Source organism: Ceratotherium simum, chromosome 22, assembly GCF_057802395.1.
Source record: "Ceratotherium simum simum isolate JZ-2026a chromosome 22, ASM5780239v1, whole genome shotgun sequence".
NCBI classification, from domain to species: domain Eukaryota; kingdom Metazoa; phylum Chordata; class Mammalia; order Perissodactyla; family Rhinocerotidae; genus Ceratotherium; species Ceratotherium simum.
In genome coordinates, this window is record NC_141921.1 from 32,230,361 (window position 1) to 32,254,155 (window position 23,795).

Here is a 23,795-nt window from a genome sequence, read left to right on the forward strand (position 1 = left end):
AAAGTAACAATTGGAAAGGCCCTGTACTTCCCCCAGGTAGGCATATATTCTTCCAGAATCTTTTTTGTGTCTTTTTCCTTTCCCTAGAGCTTAGATAAACAAGCACACTTTCTAAAAATTGAGGTATAATTTACATGCAGTAAAATGCACAAATCCTAAATATAAAGCTGGATGAATTTACCTGTGTATTCACTTGTGTGACCACCACCCAGATCAGTGGAGAAGACATTTCCATCCCCTCCATCCCAGAACGTTTCCTTGTGCCCCTTCCCAATCACGCTCACCCTTCCCCAGAGGACGCCACAGATTCGATCTGCCTGTTGTTGAACTTCTTGTGAGTTCAGACATGCAATGGTTTCTCTTCTATGTCTGGTTTCTTTCACTCGATAAACGTTTTTAAGATTCATCCACTTTATTGTGTGTATTAGTAGTTCATTATTTTTAACTGTTGTGTTGAATCCATTGTCTGAATATACTACCATTTGTTTTTCACTCTCCTGTTGATAAGACATTTGGGTTGTATCCAATTTGGGCATATTATGAATCAAGCTAACCATAAATTTTCATGTACAAGTCATTTTGTCGATATATGTGCTCATTCCTTGTGGGTATATATCTAGATGTGGAACTGCTGGATCATAGGGTAGAATAAACATAAAAATATGTAACTTTTTCCATTTAATGCATCCTACACTTGGTTCCATGCCAGCACCTAACGACTGGCCTCAATTTTTCAAAATGGCAGCATGGCGCTTTATTATAGGGATACACCATAATTTATTTAACCTGTGTTCTACCACTGGGCATTTAGGTTGCTTCCAATTATTTGCTTACACGATTAATTTTAAAATTAATAAATAGCCTCATACATGTGTCTGTGTCCCATTTCAATGATTTTTCTAAGATAAATGATTAGAAATGGAATGGTGCATCAAAAAGTAGTCTCATTTAAAATTTTTATTGATATTGCCAAATTGTCCTCCCGCATTAAAGAATTTCTCACAGTGTGGCAGAGAGCTGGTCTTCTCATCCTCTTGCCATTTTGGAATATTATCAATCCTGTTAGTTTTTGCAAAATGATGGTGTCTCATGTAGTTTCAATATGCGTTTCTTTGATCTGAGATGAGGTCGAGTGTCTTTTCATGAGTCAAAATGTGATATTTTAGAAATGACAAGGAAATTAAAGCCCAAAAGAGAAGAAAGGGGAAGGAGATAAAGCCCTTTGGGGTAAATGCTCACCTCCAGGGACAAAGCTCCAATCCCAGCGGCTCCACTGGCTCTAAAGGATTGCCTGAGAGGCTGAAGTAATAATGCGGGGAGAGAGGCAGCTGCCTGAATTCTACACACAATGCCCGGGGCCAGAGAGCAGGCGGAACTCACCCCAGCGCAAACATGCAGATGTGCAGCACGTCTTCCCCGAGGAAGTCCAGGTAAAACACTGCACCTGTGGCCGCAAATCACAGGAGACATGGGTGAGCTGTTTTCAAATCTACTTGCCAGTCTGCCTGGGATTGGGCTAAGCTCTCTTTCCTGCAGGAAACCAAAGCGACCAAAAAATCTTATGCCTGCGCCTAGTAAAATATTAGAGGAATGGAATAAAAGCCATTTAGGGGAACAGATTGTCTTCTCTTTCTCCCCCTCCCAGGCCCCTCTTATCTCCATCTATTTTTTCTCAAGTTTTTATTTTGAGATAATATTAGACTCTCAAATACAGTACAGAATTCCTATATACCCTTCACCCAGCTTCCCCCAAAGAAACAATACTATGAAGTAAGCTGCAGACCTTATCCACCAGCCTTCACACACACTCCTTTCCCCCATCTTTCTTAAGATGGATGAACAAGGCTTCATTTTAAGCTGTCAGAGCTTTCTAACCTCACGTGGCCGGCAGATGTCAAGCCCGCAGGTCTACGCCTACGGCGTGGGAGTGACCTGGGCCTGCCACCCTCACCCTGCAGCCAGTCTGTCTAGGTCATTTAACCTCCACAGGCTTCATGCTGTACTCCTGAGCTCCTGACTCCTTGCCTCGACTTCTGTTTCTGACTCAACCTTGGTGTCTGCTATTCCTTTTCACCTCGACTGGACCAAAGTTCTTGACCACGACTCAAATCTTTGCATTAGGTTTCCGGCTGCTCTGGGTCAATGCCCCACTCAACTCCTGGTGCTGCTCACAGCACAGGCCCTGGCAGGCTGTGTGCCCTGCTTGTTCCCACCTCTGCGAGCAGGATTTGGGCACCACTTCTCTGAAATGCAGGACAAAGCATATGGCTTTACGGCCAGGCCAGGCACATTCGTTCTTATTGGCCTTTATACTTTGAAGATTTTAGTCACCATCGCCACTTAAAAAACAAACAAACATAAACTGATAGACTTGCAGCCCCTGAAGCCACCTCAGAAAGAAAAAGAAAAAAAAAATTTGGAGGTGGGGTAGAAGAAAAGGGGCATAAATAATAATGATGGCTTATCGAGCACCTGTTATGATACAGACACTTCATATGCTCGTGATCTCTAAAAATCATATAGAAGAAATTTGTGTTCACTTGGCCAACGGAGGTTGTGGAGCTAGCAGATGACGACAAAAATCATCAAAGAAACCTTGCAATACAAAGTAGGGGACGTTTGGATTGTACATATTTCAATTCTAGGAGGTAAGTGTTATTACTCCCATTTTATGAATGTGGAACCGAGGCTCAGAGAGGTTAAGTGATTTTCCCAGAGCCACTCAGCTCTGTGTCTGTGCTGGGACGCAAACTCAGATCTCTCTGGCTCTAAATCTTGTACTTTCTCCATGAAACCATACGCATCTCCAATGGACAGAACAAGTCAGTGGACTTGGCCTTCTGACAGAGAGGGAGCCTCCGCCCTCCACGCTGGGGTAACGTAGGCTGCTAAGGTAGAAGACAGAAACCTAGCGATCGGCCACCCTTACCTGCTGTGATAGCGACAGTAGTGGAGAGAATGTAGCCCACACTGGCAATCAAAGAGGAGTCGTACATCTGCGAGGCTTGACTTAAAAACCTTCAACACAAAAGCACTCCAGTCAGCGGGCTGTGGGGATGCTGGGAAGTCTGAGGTGAAAGCTGATGACAGGGGACTGGTTTGAAGTATGAAGACGACGCACTTTCCTTTGGTTCATAAAGATGCCATCCTTGTGTATCTCTGGGTCTGGGGTCCAGGCTTTGCTCCCATTCTTCCCCTAGACACACAGCCTGAGGCCTGTCCCCACCCCCCCAGTGGGCCGTGCACTCCCGGTCTCACAGCTTTAACCACACGGTTCTCATCACGGGAAATCCCTTCTCCTCACCTCTGTGTCCCCTGCATCCCCACCCCACTAAAGAGAGCCACTCCCGCTCTCTTAAACACTCCAAGAAACTCTTAGAGCACTGATCACGTTTTGCCTATCATTGCAATTAGTTTTTTAAACAAATTTTCTTCTTAACTCAAAAATAATGTGCTCACTGCAATAAATACAGGAAAAAGAGAGAAAATTAGAGTCATTCCAAATCATTCCACCTAGGATAAACACTCCATCACTTTGGAACATATCCCTTGTCCACTCTCTGCATGGTATTTTAGTTACTGCAGAGTTGCTTACACCGTAACACACTGCCCACTCAGGTGTAATCACCTGCTTACCGGGCTGTCCCCTCACCGGGGCTGTGAGCACCTGGAAGACAGTGACTACTGTCACGTCTCTGTGTGGGGAGGCCCAGCACAGGCCTGGCACACAGTAGGCCCTCAGTGGATGTGTTCTGACTTGGTGAGCGAGAAACTCCCCAGGAGCGGGCTGGGCATCTGACTCGTCTTGTAGCTCCTGGAGCGCACAGAGCCTTGCACGTGGCAGACGCTCAGCGGTGACGACTGGAATTGTTGCAGGAGGACAGAGAATAGTAAGAATGGACACAGCAATGGTAATAATCCTCATAAAAGAAGCCGATCTTTACTGGATGTTATCCTGGGGACTGTGCGGAGAGCTTTCTGTGACTCTCTTAGGTAGGGCCTGTTGTTATTCTCATTTGCGGATGAGGAATCTGTGTCTTAGAGAGGCTGAGGGGAAGGTGTCGTGGGCTGGGGAGCCAGACCCCTGGGTTCAAATCTCAGTTCCCTACTTCCTGGCCCCTTAACCTCGCTTTGTTGCAGTTCCCCACGTGCAAAATGAGGATACTATCATCTGCCTCGAAGGGGTGTTGTGGGGATGAAATGGATTCACAAATTTCTGTGAAAGCAGTGACAGTAGAGCCGGCTTGCACCGGGCACCTGCTCAGTAGTGGTCATTCCTACCATCCCCTCAAGGCCACTGCTGGTGGACGGTGAGCCAGGCTGCCGGAGTCCGGGGCCTGAGCTGCCCAGGGCGAACCAGCCTCACGTACCACACTGAAACCTGCACAGTTCACCTCCCGTCCCCACGCAGGACTCTCACATGCCCTCCCAGGCCCTCTGCTGGGCACCGGGGCTCAGACGGGAACAAGGCCCAGGCCTACCCTCAGCACTTCTGCTCCTGAGAGAGAAACGATGACCTCACTCTTCTACTTGGGAAGATTTCTTGAGGACAAGAAATGACAACTTTCTGTTTTCTATCTAGCAGACAAACTGGTGCCTCATGGGGACACACAGCTTCTTCTGAAGTCCCTGAGACGGACGCCTGCCTTGGAGCAGGTGGGAAGTGAGGCTGCCTCTGAGCACGTATTTCTCATATTTTGAGGCAGAGCGAAAAAACACGTCCACTCCAGGCTTCGTCTTTCAAGCGTCATTCACAGAGCCCTCCACGTGACAACGCAGCAAATTAGCAACCCCTCTCTCTCCACAGTGGATGCCAAACCCTGGCGACAGGCTGCATTTGAATGTTCTGCCTTTCCAAGTGTAATCAGGCCTGGAAAACAGAAGAGACCCACGTGGCGAGACCCAGCAGGAAAAGGATCTGTAACTCACACAGCTTGATAGACGGCAGTCGCCACCATGCACACGAACATCACGTAGAAGATGGGGTAGTCGAGCTGCAGGTTCCCCTGTATGGACAACACAAGCATCCCGGCCACAGCCTTCACCGTCACCACTGTCATCGAGCCTGCAGAAGGTGACAAGGATGTGTGGGAGCCTCAGGGGGAGGGAGGGAGTCAGACCCTGAAAGTCAGTTTATAACCCCAAAGGACTTGGTGAAAAAGATGGAGGGAACACTGGCAGAGCCAACGCAGTGGTTTTCACGGTGAGAAGACGCTGTTTGCATCAGATCTCTTGTGCCTCTCCCGTGAAGGAAGAGAGGAAAGCAAAACTCCGACAGGTATTTCCAAATGTCACTTCTAAACTCCACCAAGAAAGGGCACTGAGTTCCAGTCTCTGGACCCCAGAGTGGCAGCGCTGTGCCTGGAACATGTTGGGAGGCCAAAACAATCTTTGAATGGATATGTTAACCTCCTGTGAGTATCATTCTCATGGCAATCACAGGAAAACATGGCCTGTAAAGAGCTCAAGAGTTTTTTTTTTTTTTTTTAATGCTTACTCATTTATATTTTTAAAAACACGTCTTTAGACCAGAGGTCTCCAAATGCTTGGAATGCATACCCCTATGCATATGCACATACTTTTCAAATATGTTTATTTATTTTAAAATTATAGTCGTGTAACACTGGGCTTATATGATATGTACATTATAAAATGTGCAGGAAGAATCACCTAAAAGGTGGAGGTAAAAATATCAGTTCTAATATTTTCTTCCCACACACCCAGTGGGCCATCTTGGTCACCTCACTACGGAGACCACTGCTTCACCTGGTGGTGCAGAAATGACTTCTAACTCTAAACTGTCTGATCCCCATGCCAAAGCAGCAGTTCAAAGAAACAACTCCCAAGAATGGTACAAATGAAGCCCGTTGTTCTGGCCGAAATGCTCTGCTTTCCTATTTTTCTCAACTTCTGCTCATGTTGCCTTCTCCTACCAACAGCCCGTCACACACAGCGACATCTGGGCCCCTCAGCCACTTAGACTACAGTTTTCAAACATGGCCGGCCAGTTAAGGCAAGCATTTTCATCAGGCTGCCCTTGTTAGTGAGAAGGGGACAGAAGGGGAATGGCCAGTGTGCCTCAGAACCTTCTGGCCTTCCTACTCGCCAGGAGAGAACTTTTTGGGACTGTGATCTTCCAGTCCACTTTGAAAACAGGATCATCAAGGAACGGACTACTGATTCATGCGACAGCAGGGATGAACTTTGAAAACATGCTCAGTGAAAGAAGCCAGTCACAAAAGGCCACGTAGTGTGATTCCTTTTATATCCTATGTCCAGAAAGGCAAATTTATAGAGATAGAAAGTAGACGAGTGGTTGGCCAGGGGCTGGGAGGAGGCAGGAATGCGGAGTGACTGCTAATAGGCACAGGGTTTCTTTCTGGGGTGACAAAAATGTTCTAGAATTCAATTATGATGATGGTCGCACACTCCGTGAATATACTAAAAACCACTGAATTGTACACTTTAAACAGGTGAACTTTATGGTATGAAAATTATATCTCAATAAAGCTGTTTTTGAAAACAAAATGATGGCACTGTGTCCTATGGTGACACATAACTCTGTGGTTTATGGCCGATTGCTGGAGTGGGGGCTCGAGGTGGGAAGGACAGAAGGGAAATGACACATATTGGGCCCTTGTGCTCATCACATTTAATCCCCTCTCCCCCTGAGATCCGGGTGCTCTCTTCTGCCCCTTTTAGAGGACAGTGTGGCTTAAAGGGGGAGAGTCACTAGGAGGCAGCAGTGGGGGGTCACCCCCACCGCCTCCACGTCTCCTTCAGGAAGAACAGGTATTTCTCACAGCTCTATTTAGTATATCAAACTCTCTGCGGGGTTAGAGCCTTGCCTCAATTGATTTAGGAGCCATTTCCCCCATTGCACCCCTATCTCTAAAAGGAAAGAAAAAAAAAAGAGAGAGAGAGAAATTAATTCTTGCCTTTGAATCCAGAATGAATTCCTAACCTGATAGGTTTTACACGGACCCTGAAGGACTCAGTTGTGGGAAGTTGCTCTGACTTCTCTGAAATGACCTCTTAACCCACCTCACCCTCACTCTGCTTTCTTCTTCTTCTCTTAGTTGTTGCCCGAACTTAGATTATCTGTGTATCTGCCTACTTGTTTGCTGCCGTTTGCTCCCTTTGGAATGGCGGCACCCGAGGCCGGGCTCTGTCTTGTTCACCGCACAGCCGGTGTCCAGCACCACTCCCGGCCCTTAGGAGACTCGGGATCTGAGCAAGAACGCCGAGCGCGGTCAGCAGTGTGACGGGACCGGCGGGAGCCGCCTGCGGTCAGCAGGGACCCAGCTCCTGCAGCCGCCGCAGGGGACGGACCAACCTGAGCGGGCCTCAAGCGCTTCTGGGTCCCAAGGCCACAGCTCTGTAAACGACACCCACGTTTCCTTGTGGTGCCACTTGGTGGTGGCAAACGCTCATCACCGGACCCCCGCTTACCGAGCAGCGCCACCAGGAGCAGAATCACCGCGATGCTGTTGGCGTTCCTCTCCTTGTAGAAGTACAGCAGCAGGCAGAACAGGATGATCTCCACCAGCTGCAGAGAGCCGCAAGCAGGGCGGTCAGCGGGGGCCCCGGAGACAGGCGGGACCGGGAGACCCTGGCGGGCTCCCGGAGTCTATGCTGCTGGTTTCGTCAGGCACAACCCTCAGAGATGAAAGGGAACTACAACACCCAGCATTCCCCCAACGCCTGACAGATGTTCTGTGGAAAAGGGGGGACCGCTGAGCGAATCTCTCTAACCCCTGGACAATACCGGGAAGGAGTCCACCTCGAGGGAGGGCTGAGGGCGACCTGCTGGCCTCAGATCCACCCTGTTTGGATGGCCAAGGTTTCTTCCCACCTCACTGCTCCATGGGCAACCCCCTTAAAACCGGGGGGCAGTCAGAGAGGCAGACGCTTGTCCACCGAGGAGAAGAGCTCTTTGGTTAAGTCTACAAGCACACACGCCCCTTGTCCCCTAACCAAGCGCCGATGTGTGCGGCTTGGTAGAGCAGAAAGAAGAGGACGTCTGGGCTCAGGGAGGCCCAGGCTTGAACTTGGATCTGCTTCTCAACTGGCTGTGTGACCTTGGACAAGTCGCTTAACTTCTCTAAACCTCGGTTACCTCCTCTGTGAAACGGGGATAATAATTCCCACCTTGCAGGGCCATAAGTACAGCTAGCACTTAAACTCAGAAATACGCCAGGCACTGTTGAAAGCATTTTATCTACACTCAACTCATTAAATCAGCACAATAATTCTATGAAGCAGGCACTATGGCAATCTAGTAAACGGCAGAGCCGGGATTTGAACCTGGACAGTCCGGCTCCAGGGCCCACGTGCTTTCCGCTGGGCTTCACCGCCTGAAGACAGGAGGCCCAGTGCCTGGCGTCTAGAAGGTGCTCAGTCAGTGAATCTCACTATTAGACAACGGCAAGTCTGACGTTTGAGAAGTTTCCCCCGCTCGCATCAACGGCCTGTCCTTTCTACTCCTTAAAGGCCCAGACATGTCGCAACACTTTTCCAAGAAGTAAAGCCAGCCCCAGCTCCCAGCAAAACGGAAGCAGAAAAACTCGACAATGGCTCAGCTCCATGTGCCTACCCCAACCTCCTATCACAGTTTATTTGTTATAAAAACCAATTCTGAAACATTAATGGGCATTTTGAAAAGAAAATTTTTAAAAATTCCTCATAATTAGAGACCATAAAACACAGCTGTTTTCATTTTCCTGTTTCTTCCTGTCTTTGTCACAGTGAATACATATTTTATCTACTTGTCCTCATAGTCAACGCACAATTTTGTATAGGGCCATTTTTAGATACCATAAACAATTTTCATGTTTTGTGAAGTTGTCATAATTATCTTTAATTGCCACTGAATACTCCATCAAGCAGATGCAGAGTTACTCATCAACATCTCCAACCATCGTGCGTGCATTCGGGGGGGCCCGATTTTTCAGTCATTCCTCGTGATGCCTAGATCAATGCTGGAATAGCACTTGGTCTTCTATCGCAAGGTGGCCGTGTAGACGCTGGCGCCTCCTGAGAGACCGTCAGTTCTGTGAGCACGTCGCATTTATGTGCTATATCCACAGTGTCTGGCACATAGTGGACACTCAATAAATATCTATTGAATTTGACTCAGCCAGATCTCTCTAGCTGGCAGCACGGCCTTACAGACATGATGAAGGAAGACAAACTGAGTCAGTCGCCCAGCACCTGCCAACTGCTGGGTGGTTTCCAGCTTACAGAGAAGGAGTCAGAGCTTCCGGTTAAGCGACTTGGCCAAGGCCAGCAGTCCCTGAGAAACAAGTCTGCGTTCTGGGTAGAGCTTTTCCTGAAGGGTTGGGTCTTTGGCTCTGTCCTGCGGACATCTCTCCACCCCGACCAGGTGAACGCTGGCGCTGGCTGGGGGTAGGGAGGTGACACACCCCAGTTTGGGGAGCTCTATCCTCTGCCTGTGGGCAGTCTGAGGAGAAAGGATATTCCGGGGCTTCTGGAGCAGCCCCAGGCTGCTCGCGTCAGAGGGAAAACAGCGAACGCCTTCGTCAGCAGGCCCTGGTGAAGGAAGGCGGCACCTGAGGCCACGCGGGCCCGGCCTCAAGTCCAGCTCTGCTCTCCAGGACTGAGCATGTTAGCTAACCTCCCCGAGCCCCAGTGTTCTCATCCATAAAATGGAGAGAAAAACACTTGCTTTTGTACTCTATCATGTCAGATTCTGTTGACAGAATCTGAGATGATACATAAAAAAGTGTCTAGCACGGTGCCAGGCGTGGAACAGGAGTACACCAGTAGCTTTACCAAACACCTTAGATCTTTTCCTCGGTTAGCTATTCGCAGACCTAGCACAGGATATAACCGGGGCTGTGGCTGGGGGTTTAGGAGACGGAAGTTTCCAGTGTCTCCCGTGTTTCTATCAGCTGTGTGATACTGGGCCAAAATAAATAAATAACATTCTATAACTGTTTACAATTTTAACTTTTTTTCTTACCATAAAAGTTTTAAATGCTCACCAAAGGAGTTTTGGATGATACATAAAGATGAAGACAAAATAAAAACTCAATCATAACTCCATCTCCCAGAGAAACTACTGATGGAATTTGTGTCCTTTCTAGACACATTATATGCACACACCTACAAATACCTCTAAAAAATAAAGCTGTCATACTATACATGCAGTTTCAGACATGACTCAGGACATACAAAACACCATTTCCCCGCGAACTACGTACCCTCCACGAGCAAGGTCTTCAGTGCTGTGAAATACGCCACAATTCGTGGGAATCCCCTATTGCTGGGCCTTCAGGTTTCTGGTTTCTAGGACTCAATCCCCCCTCTCGCCATCTCAGGTGGAAGGACCAGAGGCTTCTCTTACCATGTACAAGAGAAAAGGCCAGCTCACAAGGTGCCTGGTGATGTTCTCGCCTGTCATCTTCTCATGACTGTTGGGTGCGAATGTCACCAGCAGGTAGGTGCCCACGATGGCCAAACCGCAGCCAACGAAGGACAACACGTAGCGCCCTGTGGGGGAGGGGAGGCTGTCACAGGGCTCGCCACGGGGCGGGCCCCAGGCCAGGATGCGCTTCTGGGGCAACACCTCTTGGTGTTTGCATTTTTGGGTTTTCTTTACTTTAAAAAATAGGTTACCTTGTTAAAAAACATGTTAAAAAATTTTAATGAAGTGTAACATGCACACAAACAAAGGCTCGATGAATTCTTACAAAGTGAACACACCCATGTAATCAGCACCCGATCAAGACAGGGAACATTAGCAGGACATCAAGATCCCCCTTCCAATCACCAGCCCCCAGCCCCAGGGTAACACTGGCTTGGCTTCTACTACTACTGATGGTTTGCATGGTTTTGTACTCTATTTAAATGGATTCGCTCAGTATGTCCTCCTGTGTCTGTGTTCACGTGACATGATGCTGGTGAGGTTCACCTGTGTTGGGGCATGCAGTGGGCCTCCTCCATCCTCACTGCTGTAAGTGGTCCATTGTGTGACTACAACACAAATGATCCTTTCTACTGTTGACGGGCATTTCAGTAGTCTCCAGTCTTGGCTTATAACAAATCATGCTGCTACGGGCATTCTTGTACATGTCGTTTGGAAACACAGATATGTATTTCTGTTGGGTATAACACTAGGAGTGGAGTTCCTGGGTCACAGAAGATGTGGATGCTCAGGTTAGCAGTTCCTGTCCAATGGTTTTCCAAAGTGGCTGTACCAACTTACACTCCCACCAGTAGAGCATGAGAGGAAAACTGCCTATTTTTTCTTCTTCATTTTAGCCATTCTGGTATGGCACTGTGGTCTCAACGTGTATTTATAGGGAATATTTTAAAGCTAGAATCACTTTATGCGCAAGCTACAAAACCAAATTAAAAAACTTCAAAAGCAAACCTTCAGAGCCTACCTATGTACCTTTCTGAAATTACCTCACCCTTTCCCAAGTGGCTATTTAACTTACTCCCGAGGGAACTACGTAAATACCATCAATATTCTCCTCCGTAGACCTGTTAGAGACAGCTAGTGGCCCAGGAGACATGCCCCTGTGAAGGACAAGAGTCCCCGACTCTTCCCCAGGGTCCTGTCACACAGATGAACGCTGCAGGGTTGGTGAAAACTCTCTCGAGGTCCAGCCCAAGCAAGCTGAAAAGGGCTGTGAGTTCTGAGCTGCACACATGGCGACCACAAGCCTCTGGATTTTTCTGGGATAGAACTAACTATACCCATTCCACTGTCTCCACAAAATGTGATATCATATTAAATGTGTTTATTTTCATTAAAGGCCTCACAAATGTAGGAAGGGCTCAAAAACTGGCTGTTCAATTGTTCAATAATTGAATTAACCATGGTTAAACTTCACATAGTAAGTTCTGTGCTAAGATACACAAGTCTGTGTCTTAAGTTTTCTTTAGGCAGGTATAGATCTTACTCATCTCTGTGCCCGCAGTATCCAGCACAGGTCTAGCACTGAGCGAGTGTTCGCTGAATTTAATGGAACTTTAGGCAGGACAGCCATGGACAGCTGTGCAGGTTGCTCACTGCACAAGGGCCCCTAGCTAAAGGAGTGAGGAGGGGTAAAATCTAGCCCATGCTCTGCTCACTAAGGCATGTGTCCACAGGGCAACAGATGCCCAGAAGGGACATCTTTTTCCAATTTACATAGGGGACTGCCTGGACTAGCATGGCTCTCACTCAGGAACTATCTAGAGTGACCCTGGAAGGGACATAAACCTATACACTGGCCTCAGAACCAGCCCAGGGTCCCCCTCGCCCCACCACCAGGACTATTGCAAATCAGCCTGAGTCTTTCAGTCTTCCTGGCATCATCTGTTGCATCATCTGCGTTTTTCTTTTCTAAGATTCTTTCCTCTTTCATCCTCCGGCTCCACCTTGTTCTTCCTCTACACCAACGATTCAGAACAGTGGTTCCCAAACCTGGCTGTGTGTCCACAGCATCTCGGGAGCTTCTTCTCCCTGATATTTTGTTTTAAAATTTTTCAGACACTCAGAAAAGTTGAAAGAGTTGTACAGTGAGCACCCTTAGTCCCACCACTTACATTTTCAACGACATTTTATGGTACTTGCCTTATCACATATCTACCCATTCTCTTCATCTCTCCATCCATTCATCAAGCCATCTTATTTTTTTGATACATTTCAAAGCGTGTTGCTGACATATATACTTCACCATGGGGAGCTTTATAAGAACGCAAATGCCCAGGCCCCAGCCCAGACTTCAAAATCTCAGAGGACAGAGCCTGGGCCCACCATCATGTCCCTCCTTAACTCCTTAGCATGGCTTATAAGGCACTCCATCATCCAGTCCTCCATGCCGCTCTGCTCTCATGTCCTCCTTCCCTTACTCATCACCTTCCAGCTACACTGGCCTTACTGATCCTGGACACGCCAAGCCTATTCCTACCTCAGGGCCTTTGCACCTGCTGCTCCTTCCACATGACAGTCTCTTTAGCATCATTTAGGTCTGGGCTCTTCACCTTTTCAGAGTCTAATCCTGCCCAGTCTAGGCAAAATATCCCCATCTCTCCAGTCCCACATCAAGAAGTATTCCATTCTTCTGAAGCACTCATTATGATCTAAAATTATTTTATTTAGTTGTTTACTTGTTTATTTATTGTATGCCTTCTCTCTCAACACACACGCATTAGACTACAATCTCCATGAGAGGAGGAACCCCATCTGCCCTGCTGCTATATTCCTGGTATTTACAACAGAGTGTGGCACTTAGCAGGCGTCTTGGGGGACATTCCTTCCTCACTCCTCAGGTTCGCACGTGGAGGGACCTCCGTTGGACTGATACTCCCACCTCGTGCCCACTGGTCCACCTTTCTCATCTGAGTGGAGCTAATCAATCAACAGAATTTAAACACTGAGGCTGAGCTCTTTTTCCTTCCTTCTCTGCCCCAGACTGTGAGGCAGTAATTCTACACAAGTGTTCCACTCTGTAAACCCAGATCTCTCCTTGGGAGGCCGGCCCCAGGTCCAGCTGGGAGCTGGGGTGTAGGGGTTGGGAGTGAGAGCAAGTTCCTTTGGCTGAACAGCTAAGCTGCACATTCCAGTCTGGATTTTAGTACTAATAAAGCCTGACTTCCGACCTCCTGGGTTTGACTTCCGTGTTTATTTTCCATTGCTTTAGAACTTAGTTAGGGGAAGAGGGTGCCTTTTACTGGGCCTCCTAAAATCCTCACAATAGACGCTCAATAAATATTGACTGACGAAAATGAATGGAAGTCCATTCTAAAAAGTCTCATGGAGGATTCTGATGTGTAGCCAGGTTTGGAACCACCGATTTAAAAACCCAGCTCTCAGGAGGCTGAGGAGGGTGGAATATAGAACCACAGGAGGGAACAGGAGAGAGATGATCTCTGAATTGGGATGAGCTGGTTTTATAATGAAAAAAGCACAAGCATAAAATTAAGAACAGGGCTCAAATCAGTGAACTTACTCAGAAAGTCTTTAGGTTTCCATTTTTCTTTGATGAATATGATTCCTATGATGGCGCTAGCTATAAAAAAAGCATAGGGAAGAGAATGGAGGCCGCCGTCAGTCACACGCGTGGTTGAGTCCCTTCCCCCACGCCCTCTGGGTTGGCTCATTTGCACTGGAGCTTGGTCCTTCCTAACCTCTCACTCATGCTCCCAAGAGCTCAGTCCCTTCCGGTTTTCCATCTTGGAAAGGGAGGCCCCTCTCTGAGCTGTCCTGAGGATTTCTTACAAGGCCAGGGGCATCTTCTGTTCAGTACTTGCTGTGCGACAGGCAGTTTACACAAGTTATTTCTGGCATGTTCATCCTTTGAGGTGGGTGCTATTATTATTCTCATGTGAAAAATGGGGACACAGAGGCTAAGAGAGGTGAAGGACCCACTCGAGATCATGCAGCTGGTAAGGGAAGGCTAGACTTGGACCAGGACTGTCAGAGACCAGGGCTCTTGCTTCTTCCACTGCAAGGCCTGCCTCCGACATCTTCCCCTGGTTCCTTTCTCTCTGTGACTCTGCCACAGTTGCAGACTCATCCAAACTTCCCTGTGACTGCCCTAAAGGAAGGGGCTGGCATGCACCGTGAACAGGCCTGGATTACTCTCTCAGTTCTGCCTCTTCTGGCTGTGACCCGGGGTCAGTCACTTTACTGGGGTCTCAGTTTCCTAGTCCAGGAAATAGTGTGCTGGGTCCAGCTTGCACCAGCTGGCTGATTGTTAAATATTCAGGAAACCATTGGTAGCTTGAAATTAGCTGCAGTGGGGGTGTTTACACCATATAGATAAAAAACACTACAAATCAGGTCTTCCTTCTCTCTTTTCTCACTTTTCTGTTCCTTCCCACCTTCCCTTCCTCTTCTTTGTATTCTTCTCTCATTCTCTCTCTCTCTGAGTCGGTTTATCAGCCCCACTGAAAATACCTACCTCTTGAGTTACAGGGGCAATTAAATGAGATGATATATATAAATCATTTGTCACACAGTAAATGCTCAATAACTGAGCTGCTATTATTATTATTTAAGTACCTGGAACAGTGACTGATAAGTAATAGGTACCCAATAAATAGTAGTTATTATTTTTAATATTTATGTATGTATGTATGTGAGGAAGATCAGCCCTGAGCTAACATCCGATGCCAATGCTCCTCTTTTTTGCTGAGGAAGATTGGCCCTGGGCTAACATCTGTGCCCATCTTCCTCTACTTTATACGGGACGCCGCCACAGCACGGCTTGATAAGCGGTGTGTAGGTCCGTGCCTGGGATCTGAACCTGTGAACCTTGGGCCACGGAAGCAGAGCGCACAAACTTAACCTCTACGCCACTGGGCCGGCCCCTAATATTTATTTATTTTTAATATTAATTTCACTGGGTGACTTAAGAAGCTCTAAGAACCCCTTAATTTCCTGTGGCTGATACCTGAAGTCCCATCATTATAATTCAGCCTCTTATTCTTAAGAATTTGATTATTTGATCTTTATCAAAATTCAAAGACTAATATTTAAAGCACTTAGTCAGTCAGTCACTTAGTCCTCATAGTGCATAAAGGTTCTGAGAGCCCTTTGGAGAGGTCAGCAATGGGCAGAGGACGAAGCTAAACACCTGCTGAGGCTGGGCAATAACACAAACGTAGAAAGCAGGCCAGATGTAGGACAATAGGGAAAAGTTCAGACAATGGCAGACCACTTGCCTCAACTAAAGGCATTCCAATTATATTTAAAAAACATACTGTGCAGGAAAGAACACAGTGTGTCTTTGGACCTCACTCATCTTGTGGGCTGCCAGTTTACCAACCCTGGTCAAGAAAAAGAGGGGTTTTTAATAGGATCAGGGAACACAAATAGGCTTCTGCTCCTTTGCCAACTCCTGGTAATTGGCAGTGACTGCCTGAAGCTCTGGGAATTCTGAGGCCCCATCTAGGCTCGCCAGGAAGGAATGCTGTGATTGATTAGTGATGTCTGCCGTGGGTACAGGAGGGGCACATAACTGCTAAGCATATGCCATCCCTGGTGGAGAAGAGACTCTCTTAATTCCAGGAGCATTAAGACTCAAAATATGATTTTCTCCCTTAAGAGCAGAAGAGTTTCTAGGCAGTGAAGTGCCTGCCAGCAAGATGGGAGGAAACATTCCAAAGCGAGTTCACTGGCCCTGCTCCTATATATAAAAAGCTATTGTTCACTAATCTCCTAACATCTTTTATTTAAGAAGAAAAGAATTCTTTTCCAAATTCTATTTTATCTATGACCTCATGGACATTAAAGCTCCTTTGTCTTTTAGTTGGTTCAAATGTTCTGAAACACTGGCTCAGTGATTACAAAAATCATAGAAAAATGGCAGATGAGAAAGTTAATGATGTTTTAAAAATGGTGTCTGTTGATGTAAAAAGATCAGAGAATAAGCTGGATGTGCATTTCTTAGAGGCAGAAGACATCTGAACTCTATAAAAGCTTAGGTTATCTTAACGGTGCTAGGATGAATGGGTTAAGGTTTATCTTCCTTCCGCAGTAGAAATAAAAAAAAATTTAAACAGATTCTGGAGCCAGACAACCTGGTCTGTATCCTAGCCCTGCCCTCACTAGCTGTGTGATTTGGGGGAAGTAACTTCACCAGTCTGTGCCTCGATTTCCTCACCTGTAAAATGGGGATATAACAGTATCTCCCTCAAAAGGCTGCCGGAAGGACGAGAACTAATATCTGCCAAGTGCTTAGAGCAGGGCCCGGTGTGTGTGAAGCCTTTTGTTAAGTGTGAGCTATTATTATCAAAGCAATAGCTGGATTGTTTAACAAGTGTCTTTGATCCTGGATGTGACACTGTGGTCACACAGGCGGCGACTCTCAGGGGAGGGAGGGGGCACCTGGTCTTACCTATCACGGAGACAGCGCTGAGGGGCACGATCAGCGAGAGCGGGGCGAAGGCGTAGGAGGCAAACACGCCGAGCTCACCCAGCAGCATCAGGAACAGGCCCAGCCACCATGTCTTGGTCTTGAAATAGGCCCGGGGGTCCTTGGAGCCTGCCAGGCGGATGTGGCAGTACTTCTAGAAATCCGAGAAAGAATGCAATTTGCCCAGATGTTTGGGGAAAAGATGCTGTAATGCACGTATCCTAAACCTACCCCTCACTTCTATTTGGGAAGATTTGTCAGGTTTTTTGGAGTCCTTACTCAGAGGGCAGTCAAGCAGTAGTGATCTAAATTCTAGATTGCTATTCTAAGACAGCAGTTCTCAAACTGCCTAGGAAGCCTTAAAAATTCCCCGGGAAGCTTTGAAAAAATACATGTGTCTCATCCTTAGAGTCACTCTCAGGGGAGGTGTGGATGAGGCCTGGAAATGTGCATTTCTAATGCACATCACAGGCAATGTGCAGTCTGGGGTGGGAGCCATGGTCTAAAGACCCCCACGTCAGCCTGGCCTCAGTTGACCTTTTCCCTCTTACTGCAAGGCCCAGGCGTCCCCATGTTCAGGATGCCCGCTCAGCAACACTCCCTTCTGTGCAAGCGCTGGCAGCTCTGCTAGGCAGCCCTGTGGGCATCAGTGGACCCTGCTCCCCCTCAGGTGGATACCTGGCCCAAGTATGGCCAATATTCTCTTTTCTGGAAATGTGAACTGGGGACACAGAAACTGAGGCAGTGACTAAGGAAAGCTAGAAAGTCATGTTGACTTAGAGGACCAAGGCTGCCATTTGGGGAGGATCATGATGTGGGCTGCACAGAAGCAGATACGGAAGCAGAGATGCTGGTCTGTAGAATGAACCAGACAAGTAGCTAAGAGACCACGTGGCCTCAGAAACACTCTCACACACGTGTGTGCGTGGGACCCGAGATGTACCAGGTACACGTGTTCACGTGCCTGCTGCAGGGAGGGAGAGCGGCTCACCGCAGCTGGAAGCCAAGTAGCGCCACCAGAGGCGTTGGCCAGCGTGCAGTGGGATTTATGCTGTCCGCAGGTGTCAAGGCTTAGTCTGGGTTTCCCAGAAGCAGCCCCTGAGACAAGGACTCAGGAGCAGGTAGTTGATTTGGGAGGTGATTCCAGGAAACACAAGTAAGGGAGAAGGAAAGTGAGACAGGGAAGGGAGAAGGACCAATGAAGAGGGCATTAATGGGCCAGTTAGGGCCTTGGGCTACTGGGCCTCAGTCCCACTGGGGACCCTCTGAGAAACCTTGTGAACTCACCTCAGAACCATCCTACCCAAGGATGGAGCCTGGGGCATTTATCCACTGACTCCCATCCCCCACTGGTTGAAGGCATTATCCACACCCGCCACCCAACACACACACCAAGCTTCCTAGCTATGCCTGTGGAACCAGTTCCCGTGTGCCCTCAGGAGAAGCTCTCCAAGCTATCAGCTTACTCCAAGCCACAGCTGCTTGCGAACTCATGGGCCAAGGGGATCTGGGGAGGGGCATCCACAACAGCTGCTCCAGGCACCCCCAGAGACTTTTAAGTAATGGAAAGCACTGTCATGAGTGTTATGGGTGATGGCGGGATGAAGTGGGGGCAAAGAATCAAGGGACATTCTGGAACAACCCACAAGGTGTTGTCCTGGGCCCAGCCCAGGGATGGAACAGGCAACATCCCACAGTGAGGAGGCAGCTGGGCCTGCACCCTACATCCTGGCTTATCGGCTGTATCTCTGCCCCAGACAGTGCTGGCGACTGAAACTTACCTGGAGGTTAAGCGCAATGCTGACCACAAGGTGTCCAAAAATCGCCAAAAGGGCGCCGATCAAGTTTTCCTGTAAGGAAAGTTCAGAGGAGCAGATATGAGCTGGGCCTAAGCTAAGGGGCCCCAGCACACATTTGAAACCCAAGTGTTTGCTGTCCCAAAACAAACCAGAAGAGCACCACCACAAAGCCACACTCAAGACCCTGTGCTGAGGGTGCCAGCCTGGTGGCGCAAGTGGTTAAGTGCGTGCGCTCCGCTGTGGCGGCCCGGGGTTTGCTGGTTTGGATCACGGGCGCGCACTGACACACTGCTTGTCAAGTCATGCTGTGGTGGCGTCCCATATAAAGTGGAGGAAGATGGGCATGGATGTTAGCCCAGGGCCAGTCTTCCTCAGCAAAAAAGAGGAGGATTGGCAGATGTTAGCTCAGGGCTGATCTTCCTCACAAAATGAAAAAAAAGACCCTGTGCTGGAATTTTACTACCCAAGGGTGATTTGGCTGCCTTGATGGTTTCACAACACAGCCCTGAACTGGACACTTCCAGAAGGCACCATCCTTTGTCTGATGGTGAAAGGCCTAAATCTGCTCTACTAGTCCCCTTAATGTATTGACTTGTCAGGGTCTGGCTCAAGAAAAAAACATTCAGAAATCAGAATTTATGGGAGAAACACAGGAAGGGATATAATTTGCCATTTTATCAATGGAGCCTTCGTGTTCCCAGAGGGGTCTCAAGGAGATTCTTTTAACTGGCTAAATTGCTTAGGGCATTTTCAAGTATTTGATTTACAAAAATTTAATTTCCATCACCTTAAGAATAAGGTTCAGATTCCTTGGCATGGCATTTTTAACTTTAAAAAACAATTACCACACATATTCATTGTAGAATAACTATGAAATATAAATGAAAAGAACCTTTTTTTCTAACAAAGAAATGTTTTCTAACAAAATAGAAAAGCCACCTGTAATTCTAAAACCCAGAGATAATTACTGCAAACATTTTGGTTCTTGTTCTTGTAAACTTTTTTTCTATCCATAAATTTAGATATGAATGGAAATGTTAATTTAATTTATAAAAATAAGATTAAAATCTGTTTTAGAACCTGTTCTTTTACTTAAGATATTATAAACATTCTCCTGTCAGGCATATTTAATTCATCATTTTTAATAAATGTCAAATAAATGTCAAACATCCTTTGGATGTGCCATATTTTATCATTGCTTCTCTATTATTGGATACTTAGACTGTGTCTCTTTTTTTAAACAACACTGTGATTGAACATCCCAGTATACACATTTTTGTGCATTTATGAAGATTATTCCCTTGGGATAAACTGTTAGAAGTGGGACTGCTGGGTCAAAGTGTACTTGGCTCAGCATTTAAACCACACATATTATGTCCCCAAAACACCCTGCAGCATTATTCCACCACTAAACACCAAACAAATGTTCTATTTTAGTCAAATATGAATCCTCCCTTCCCAGGATAGGCTTCCCCCAATGCCCCCTTTGCTCAAGAGGTTTCTCCCATCCAGCTGCCCTCCCTGTGAAACCTGCCCATTCTTCAGGGCCTGGGCCAGGCCCTAGTGCATCAGCAGTGAACAATAAAAACACAGCCCTTCAGTCCGTCTGGAAGGACAGATAATTAGCGACGAATAACAGAAGAAGTCAACCCTCCATCCCCCTCCCTTCTCTCTCCTGGAGTGCTGAGGGCCTCGACAGCTGAGGGCGCTTCCTGAGAAGGGGCAGCTGGCTGCGGGATAGGGCAGGAGGAGGGAGCGGGAGGCCTACTGATGGAAACCGCCACGGCTGTCCATGACATCTCCCCCAGTAAGAGGCAGCGTTGCAGCACAGAGGAAACACGCTGAGCTGGGAGCCAGGAGACCTGGGTTCCAGTTCCAGCTCTGCGGCCTCATCCCTGCACTATCTTAGACAAGCCCCTTCCCCTCATCAGGATTGTGAGTCCCTGTCTGGAAAATGTAAGTGCTGGCGCGGATAACCTCTACGGGCCTCTCCAGCCCTGACCTAAGCCTCTGATCAGGCCAGACTGCCAACAGAAACCAAGTGAATGATCAGGCCAGATGGGAAACTGGCTTTGACTGACTTCATTTGATAAAATAGCTCATTAACGGGAGGTCGTTGGGGGCATCTCATGGGACCCAAGGGAGCCGCTTCTACTTCCTCCCAAGATGGCTCTCACAGCCTGAGCTGCACTCCCTCAGTCCTTCTCCATCTCTGTGGTTTCATGTATTTTTGTCTCTTCTCAGTTAAATAGAATTAAAGAGACACCATATCTTCCCTGTAGGATCACAGGATCTCAGAGCTAAAGGGGTCTGTGCTTCTTACCTGCCTGACATTTTAATCACTTTCCTTTTCTTCTGGTAATAGCACCCTGATTGTGCTGTGGAGGACTCCCGATTGGACAGTCTTGTTGGGACTGTCATTCACAGTGCTCCATCCTCCCCTGGACAAGGATGGGCCCATGACCCAAGCTTGGTCCAAACCAGGCAGGTCAGAAACTCTCTCTCTAGGATCCAGATCTTGGACTGAGAAACACAAAGGCTGAAAAAAGGCCGGGCTCACTCCTGCGCAAGGCCAGGCCTGGACAAGCCAGACCACTGCACTCTTCCTGGTTCCTGTCCTTCCTGAAGCCTGCTTCTCTAGCTCTTCTTTTGATTCTGGGAGCAGCCCCACAGTCTTTTTCGCTTAAGAGATAGTTTCTATTACTTGCAACCAAAAAGCCTAATGGAGTCAGTGCTTCATGGAACACAGTTTGGGAACTCCTAGTAAACATAAGTTGTCATTTTTTCTTTTCTTTTCTTAGAGGGGTGGCTTTTGTAGACAAAAATGGCTATCTGCATTATTTTGTTTTTTGTTTAAAAATTATATTTGCTATAAAAGTAACAAACTCATGAATCTAGCTTTTTAGAAACAAAACCTTTATCAAGGAACTAAGTAATTCTTATAAGTCTAATAAATTACACCTATGAATATAAGGAATCAAGTTCTCTTAAATATTTCAATGCTGTTTATGTACAATAAAATTCTCTTATAACTTTCCATTTAAAAAGTAAATTACAGGACTTCCGCTTCCAGCAAGATGGAGTAGACGTACTTTTTCCTATGCTTCCTGCTGTGTACAACTAAAAAGCCCGGACGTGATTTAGAAAGCAAACATAAGAAGACTCTGAAAGGTAGAGAGAAGAAGCCAGACAGACTAGGGACCTGGGGACCTGAGGAAGGACATGGTGGTGAGTTCTCTGGGCTTTCTTTTTGCCTCATATAGCTCCCACTCGGAGCTGAAGAAACTGACAACCTGGAAATATCAATGGACGCAGACAAAAAAAAGTCCCCAGAAAAGCCCACTCTCTTTAGTCAAAGGAGCAGGAGATGAGCAGATAAGCAAGATGGGAAACTTCTAGATAATAATTGCTGTACTCCAAATACCATAGGAAAATAAAATGACCCCACCTCACCCATGCCAGCATAAGCCAAGAGGGAGCCAAGATTTCTACCCTTTCGAGGCTGTAACAAGGCACCTTAACTCTCCTGCTGGGACTATCAGAGAAGGCCAAGTAGGGAGACAGTGTCCAGTGGTGAGGCACTTCCTCCCACCTCACAGCGTCAGTAGAGACTGTACTTCTATTCCTATCTGGCAATAATGAAGCACTCCTTCCCCTCCCCACTGGGGTGGTATCAGTGGAGGCCTAGTGGAGAGGCAGGACTTTTACCATTTTACTTTCACAGCTATACTGTCCCAAAGTTGGGGTTACCATTTGTGAGAAATTGCAACGATGGCTGCCAACCATTTCTCCCATCCCTGTATGCAAACACCGCAACTCCCATCAAGAGGAGGGGGCTTTTTCCCCACCACTTGAATCCCGGTTGGCTTTGTGACCAATAGAGACAGAAATGATGGTCTGGGACTTCTGAGCTTAGGCCTTTTGCTTCTACTTTTGCTCAGAGGGGAACCCAGCCACATGTAAAGAAGTTCAGCCTACCCACAGGAAGAGAGAGGGGCCACACGGAGACCAGATATATGAGTGGGCCTGGTCGACACCAAGAGAAGAGAGAGGCCCAGCTCTCTCAGCCAACCGCTAGCTGATTAAGCCATTCCAGCTCCAGACATGAGTGAGGCCATCTTGGATTCTCTAGCCCTAGTCTCAACCAAGCACCCTGGATGATACTAAAAAAGCAAAACAAAACAAAACACTATTGCCTAATCCAAGGTTACAAATTTATACTTATATTTCCTTCTAAGAGTTTTATAGTTTGAGCTCTTACATTTAGGTCTTTGATCCATTTTGAGTTAATTTTTGTACATGATATGAGGAAGGAGTCCAACTTCATTCATTTACATGTGACTATCCAGTTGGTCCAGTACCATTTGTTGAAAAGACCATTCTCTCCCCATGGAGAGGTCTTAGCACCCTTTTTGAAAATCAACTGACATAGGTGTATAGGTTTATATCTGGACTCTATATTGATTTGTATGTCTGTCCTTATGTCAGTACCACATTGTTTTGATTATTGTACCTTTGCAGTAATTTTTGAAATCAAGAAATTGAAATCTTTCAATTTTGTTCTTTTTCCAAGATTGTTTTGGCCACTTGGGGTCCCTTGCATTTCCATATGAATTTTAGGATGAGCTTGTCTCAAAGTGTTTTCTAATTTCCCTTGTGTTTTCTTCATTGACCCATTGGCTATTTAGGAGTATATTGTTTAATTTCCACATATTTGTGAATTCCCTTTTGTTACTGATTTCTCATTTCATACCATTGTGATTAGACAACGTATTGTGTATGATTTCAACTTTCAGATTTACTGACATTTTTTTTGTAGTCTAACATATGCTCTATCCCAGAGAATGTTCCATGTGTACTTGAAAAGAATGGGTATTTTGCTATTGTTGGGTGGGATGTTCTATAGATGTCTGTTAGGTCTAGCTGGTTTATAGTCTCGTTCAAGTCTTCTATTTCTTTGCTGATCTTCTGCTAGTTGTTCTATGCATTATTGAAAGTGGGATACGGAAGTCTCCAACTATTACTGCTGAATTGTCTATTTCTTTTTTCTATTCTGTCAATTTTTGCTTAATGTATTTTGGGGCTCTGTTAGGTGTGATAAAAGAAAAAGATAAGAACA

General features: G+C 46.8%; 1 protein-coding gene across 3 annotated transcripts in view; it reads right to left on the reverse strand.

Moving 5' to 3' along the window:
• NIPAL3 (NIPA like domain containing 3) overlaps nucleotides 1-23,795 on the reverse strand; it is a 46,973-nt gene that overhangs the window by 8,313 nt on the left and 14,865 nt on the right. For all 3 annotated transcript variants that reach the window (XM_087446561.1, XM_004425735.3, XM_087446562.1), the window contains 8 exons: nucleotides 18,659-18,727; nucleotides 16,860-17,031; nucleotides 13,968-14,027; nucleotides 10,370-10,515; nucleotides 7,453-7,549; nucleotides 4,930-5,065; nucleotides 2,930-3,018; nucleotides 1,381-1,444 (listed from right to left, as the gene is read on the reverse strand). In XM_087446561.1, the coding sequence (XP_087302687.1) occupies nucleotides 1,381-1,444; nucleotides 2,930-3,018; nucleotides 4,930-5,065; nucleotides 7,453-7,549; nucleotides 10,370-10,515; nucleotides 13,968-14,027; nucleotides 16,860-17,031; nucleotides 18,659-18,727 (833 nt within the window). The remainder of the gene's footprint in view (nucleotides 1-1,380; nucleotides 1,445-2,929; nucleotides 3,019-4,929; nucleotides 5,066-7,452; nucleotides 7,550-10,369; nucleotides 10,516-13,967; nucleotides 14,028-16,859; nucleotides 17,032-18,658; nucleotides 18,728-23,795) is intronic.